We start from the raw sequence: 6,308 nt of genomic DNA, 5'->3' as shown, positions 1-6,308 counted from the left end.
CCAAGTCAGCGAGCCTGACCACCCAATCCCATCTTATGGCAAACATGGGTTGCTGAACACCAATTCTTATCTGAACTTTCGTGGGTTTGATTTAATTGTGACTTACTTGGTCAACGATTGGTTGCACGAGTGTTTCGAACCTCTCGGCAGATACAAAGCCATCAAACTGTCGTATAGGAAGCACTTGTATAGTGTGTCCAATACACAGGACACCAGCTGGGTAGACATCTTCCGGGACCGCTTGCTCTTACCGAAGTACCTGCCATCTGGTAGAAACTGATTTTATTGGTATACATGTACTTGGGTGAATATTACAAAGCTTGTACATGTCCTGATCACAGGAGACAATCCCAAAAGTCCACACATATGCAGTCTTAAGGATCTACATACAGCACGATTCAAAGAAGCTGTAACCTACTTAGCAACGAATCTCCATAGGAAAACCACTGATAAATACAAACTAGCACAAAAGTTGGTGAAAATTTGGTTTGTCCTTCAGAAAACTGATACCAGTAGTACAATATTTTCTCTTGTGGCAGCTTTAAGACAGTCGCCACTATATTTCCCATCAGATTTTGAGGTGTTTACCTTAATGCTGATTTCCTTAAAACATGCGCTCCAAAGCACGGAGCGAGATGGATTTAAAGCTACTTTAAACAGTATACATTTATATTGTGGTAGGTCAGCTTAATACAGGAGGAAAACCCGAAGTGATGCAGGTCTTAGACGTTTGGGACGCTGGTTATACCCATGTGCACGGGTAAAGAGCTGACAAATCTAGAAACAACTAGAATCCACGATCATTGGTTTCTGGCATGTTCATGGGACAACTCTGCACTGTGCCCTACCGTGCCTCCACTAAAGCATTTAGAAAGGTAATGGTAAAAAGGACAACCAGTTACAGCATCAATTTTTCTAACTGTCTGGACATGTATGTGTGCATGCTTATGTAAAACCTGGGAGCCATTTCACGCATCAGTGATATTAAGAATGTGGATAATTTCATTTCTCTTCGTGGGCAAAAATGATCTCTCAAAAACTGAAAAGTGTTCAGATTTCGTTCCATTTATGAGGCCCATTTCATGTCTGATAATAACAGCTAAGAGCTGACCATGCCATAGTGCAAACGATTCAAAAGCAGTGAAAGTCGGTAAAATTAATGTGTACGTAGTGAATTCAAAAACAGCTAATCGAACCGTTTTCGTACTCCTTGCACTGCATGCGTCATATTATGACGTCGTACGATTGTCAGCGATACAGCTTCTCGGCGGAGAGTTTGGCGGTAACCGTGGCAGCGGGTAATATTTTTTCCAGTTGTCACCCTCCTGGGAGGGTGATACGGAAACTTGTTAAAATGTCATTTACCAACGAAATTAAAGTATTTTACAAGAGGGTCAGATAATAGAGAATGTAAGCAGTATGACCTGGATGTTCCCACAGTTTCTCCTACCTCCTCTACTGTACAAAGTGTGACTTTTCAACTTATCCGCCAGTCTGAAGAACCAGTCATCTGCAGAAGGACGAGGAGGTGTGGGTGCAGTTTGAACAGTTCCGTTCACGTATTGTCTTTAAACTAGCATGGAAAACCTATTATAAGTTTGATAAGCCTAGTCACGACATTGCTGTTTCAACTATAATTAGTGTCTGAAAATACTTGGCGACTTGGCATTTTGACTGGTCGTACTCCAATGTCTGGGTGACTTGGCATTTTGACTGGTCGTACACCAATGTCTGGGCGACTTGACATTTTGATTGGTACTTCAAAGTCTGGGTGACTTGGCATTTTGACTGGTCGTACACCAAGGTCTGGGTGACTTGGCATTTTGACTGGTCGTACACCAAGGTCTGGGTGACTTTGCATTTTGACTGGTCCTGCACCAAGGTCTGGGCGAATTGACATTTTGATTGGTACTTCAATGTCTGGGTGACTTGGCATTTTGACTGGTCGTACACCAAGGTCTGGGTGACCTGACATTTTGACTGGTCGTACACCAAGGTCTGGGTGACTTGGCATTTTGACTAGTCGTACACCAAGGTCTGGGTGACTTGGCATTTTGACTGGTCGTACACCAATGTCTGGGTGACTTGGCATTTTGACTGGTCGTACACCAAGGTCTGGGTGACCTGACATTTTGACTGGTCGTACACCAAGGTCTGGGTGACTTGGCATTTTGACTAGTCGTACACCAAGGTCTGGGTGACTTGGCATTTTGACTGGTCGTACACCAATGTCTGGGTGACTTGGCATTTTGACTGGTCGTACACCAATGTCTGGGCGACTTGACATTTTGATTGGTACCGCAATGTCTGGGTGACTTGTCATTTTGACTGGTCGTACACCAAGGTCTTGGTGACCTGACATTTTGACTGGTCCTACACCAAGGTCTGGGTGACTTGGCATTTTGACTGGTCGTACACCAATGTCTGGGTAACTTGGCATTTTGACTGGTCGTACACCAATGTCTGGGCGACTTGACATTTTGATTGGTACTTCAATGTCTGGGTGACTTGGCATTTTGACTGGTCGTACACCAAGGTCTGGGTGACCTGACATTTTCACTGGTCCAACACCAAGGTCTGGGTGACTTGGCATTTTGACTGGTCGTACACCAAGGTCTGGGTGACTTGGCATTTTGACTGGTCGTACACCAAGGTCTGGGTAACCTGACATTTTGACTGGTCCTACACCAATGTCTGGGTAACCTGACATTTTGACTGGTCGTACTCCAATGTCTGGGTGACTTGGCATTTTGACTGGTCGTACACCAAGGTCTGGGTGACTTGGCATTTTGACTGGTCGTACACCAATGTCAGGGTGACTTGGCATTTTGACTGGTCCTACACCAAGGTCTGGGTAACCTGACATTTTGACTGGTCGTACACGAATGTCTGGGTGACTTGGCATTTTGACTGGTCGTACACCAATGTCTGGGTGACTTGGGATTTTGACTGGTCGTTCACCAATGTCTGGGTGACTTGGCATTTTGACTGGTCGTACTCCAATGTCTGGGTGACTTGGCATTTTGACTGGTCTTACACCAATGTCTGGGTAACCTGACATTTTGACTGGTCGTACACCAAGGTCTGGGTGACTTGGCATTTTGACTGGTCGTACTCCAATGTCTGGGTGACTTGGCATTTTGACTGGTCGTACACCAAGGTCTGGTAGACCTGACATTTTGACTGGTCGTACACCAAGATCTGGGTGACGTGACAGTTTGGCTGGTCGTACACCAAGGTCTGGGTGACTTGGCATTTTGACTAGTCGTACACCAAGGTCTGGGTGACCTGACATTTTGACTGGTCGTACACCAATGTCTGGGTGACTTGGCATTTTGACTGGTCGTACTCCAATGTCTGGGTGACTTGGCATTTTGACTGGTCGTACACCAATGTCTGGGTAACCTGACATTTTGACTGGTCGTACACCAATGTCTGGGTGACTTGGCATTTTGACTGGTCGTACTCCAATGTCTGGGTGACTTGGCATTTTGACTGGTCGTATACCAAGGTCTGGTAGACCTGACATTATGACTAGTCGTACACCAAGGTCTGGGTGACGTGACATTTTGGCTGGTCGTACACCAAGGTCTGGGTGACTTGGCATTTTGACTAGTCGTACACCAAGGTCTGGGTGACCTGACATTTTGACTGGTCGTACACCAATGTCTGGATGACTTGGCATTTTGACTGGTCGTACACCAAGGTCTGGATGACTTGGCATTTTGACTGGTCGTACACCAAGGTCTGGGTGACGTGACATTTTGACTGGTCGTACACCAAGGTCTGGGTGACTTGGCATTTTGACTAGTCGTACACCAAGGTCTGGGTGACCTGACATTTTGACTGGTCGTACACCAAGGTCTGGATGACTTGGCATTTTGACTGGTCGTACACCAAGGTCTGGATGACTTGGCATTTTGACTGGTCGTACACCAAGGTCTGGGTGACCTGACATTTTGACTGGTCGTACACCAAGGTCTGGGTAACCTGACATTTTGACTGGTCGTACACCAAGGTCTGGGTGACCTGGCATTTTGACTGGTCGTACACCAAGGTCTGGGTGACTTGGCATTTTGACTGGTCGTACACCAAGGTCTGGGTGACTTTGCATTTTGACTGGTCGTACACGCAAGTCTGGGTGACCTGACATTTTGACTGGTACTCCAATGTCTGGATGACTTGACATTTTGACTGGTCGTACACCCAGGTCTGGGTGACTTGACATTTTGACTGGTACTCCAATGTCTGGATGACTTGACATTTTGACTGGTCGTACACCCAGGTCTGGGTGACTTGACATTTTGACTGGTACTCCAATGTCTGGATGACTTGACATTTTGACTGGTCGTACACCAAGGTCTGGGTAACCTGACATTTTGACTGGTCGTACACCAAGGTCTGGGTGACCTGACATTTTGACTGGTCGTACACCAAGGTCTGGGTGACCTGACATTTTGACTGGTCGTACACCAAGGTCTGGGTGACCTGACATTTTGACTGGTACTCCAATGTCTGGATGACTTGACATTTTGACTGGTCGTACACCAAGGTCTGGGTGACCTGACATTTTGACTGGTCGTACACGAAGGTCTGGATGGCTTGGCATTTTGACTGGTCCTACACCAAGGTCTGGGTGACTTGGCATTTTGACTGGTCGTACACCCAGGTCTGGGTGCCCTGACATTTTGACTGGTCGTTCACCAAGGTCTGGGTGAGGTGACATTTTGGCTGGTCGTACACCAAGGTCTGGATGACTTGACATTTTGACTGGTCGTACACCAAGGTCTGGGTGACCTGACATTTTGACTGGTCCTACACCAAGGTCTGGGTGACCTGACATTTTGACTGGTACTCCAATGTCTGGATGACCTGACATTTTGACTGGTCGTACACCAAGGTCTGGTTACCTGACATTTTGACTGGTCGTACACCAAGGTCTGGGTGACTTGGCATTTTGACTGGTCCTACACCAATGTCTGGGTGACTTGGCATTTTGACTGGTCCTACACCAAGGTCTGGATGACTTGGCATTTAGATATGCCGTACACCAATGTCTGGAAGACCTGGTATTTTGACTGCTCGTACACCAATGTCTGGGTGATTTGGCATTTAGATATGTCGTATAGGTGATATTTTGACAGGTTGTACAAAAACGTCTGAGTGACTTGGCACTGCCTGGGTTTGTGCGCCAAATGTTCGGGGTGCTGTTTGTGTTTCTACCCACTGTTTGTCTGCTCAGGAGTCAATTGTTAAATCACTATCAGTTTAAACTTTGAGAGTTGATACTTGCAAACGTGCAAGGATTCTTCCATATACAGTACAGAAAGATTGGATTAAATATTCCACCACGTGTTCCTTCACCGCAGTGTCCGAAACCAGCGCCGTGGCTTTCCAGGTTTTTGTGTCAAGTTCCTACAACGTAACATCACTAGACCCCGTGGTGTATGACAGCATCATCTACGACACTGGATCTGGCTACAACACCACGACTGGGGTGTTCACAGCACCAGTGAACGGAACCTACATGTTCTGGATACAGTTGGGCATTCGTCCCCTACGGTACTATCCATCCACTTCGATCAGACAATCGGGAAAGACAATCGGCAGTGGTTGGGCTGCATATTCTTCTTCTTCCGAGGGCGCAGTTTCCGCTACGTGTGTCAGTCATCTGCAGAAGGACGAGGAGGTGTGGGTGCAGTTTGAAGAGTTCCGTGGAGATATTCCAACACCAGTCACCGTTCGTTCAGGCAGCTATGTAGGAGATCCGATATCCTACTTTGGTGGTGTCCTTTTGACAATGGACTAATTTAATTACAGGATATCTGCTTCAACAGTATTGTCTAATTCATCCAAACTTCATTGGCCTTCATTATCTTACAATACTTGTACTGGCAACTTAGAGCGATCTGACTTTCCAAAGGGTAATTCTAAAATTAACTAATATGTGGGATGAATTTCTACACGTATCTGTATTTTTAGCACATTTCGACAAACCGAAGAAATACCAACACGCATCATGCGCGCCAGTTTAATGTTTAGGGGCAATAACGGCAGCAGTTATCAACTGATTTGGGGCAGTGGGGTAGCCCAGTGGTTAAAATGTTAGACCCAGGTTCGATTCCCCACATGGCTACAATGTGTAAAGCCGATTGGAATATTGTTAAAAGCATCGTAAAACTAAACACACTCACTTATAATCAACGGATTTTATTGAATATAGAACGTCAGTGCAAAAGAATCCCCAGTCTTCATTATCTTTAGAAGCAAATTCCGTTTGTTTGGTGTAAACGGAAACATAGCTCTGA

General features: G+C 45.9%; 2 protein-coding genes across 2 annotated transcripts in view; one reads left to right on the top strand and one right to left on the bottom strand.

The window, feature by feature from the left end:
• Positions 1–6,308, bottom strand: part of LOC124277363 — a 59,529-nt gene that overhangs the window by 47,085 nt on the left and 6,136 nt on the right. The window lies entirely within an intron of this gene.
• Positions 5,054–5,809, top strand: LOC124277373 (collagen alpha-2(VIII) chain-like). The gene is made up of 2 exons (XM_046713043.1): positions 5,054–5,069; positions 5,370–5,809. The coding sequence occupies exons 1-2, from the start codon at positions 5,054–5,056 to the stop codon at positions 5,807–5,809; spliced, it is 456 nt and encodes a 151-aa protein (XP_046568999.1).

This window comes from Haliotis rubra, unplaced genomic scaffold, assembly GCF_003918875.1.
Source record: "Haliotis rubra isolate DU_JTF1 unplaced genomic scaffold, ASM391887v1 Scf220, whole genome shotgun sequence".
Classification (NCBI taxonomy): domain Eukaryota; kingdom Metazoa; phylum Mollusca; class Gastropoda; order Lepetellida; family Haliotidae; genus Haliotis; species Haliotis rubra.
This window is presented reverse-complemented; position numbering and strand designations above follow the sequence as displayed.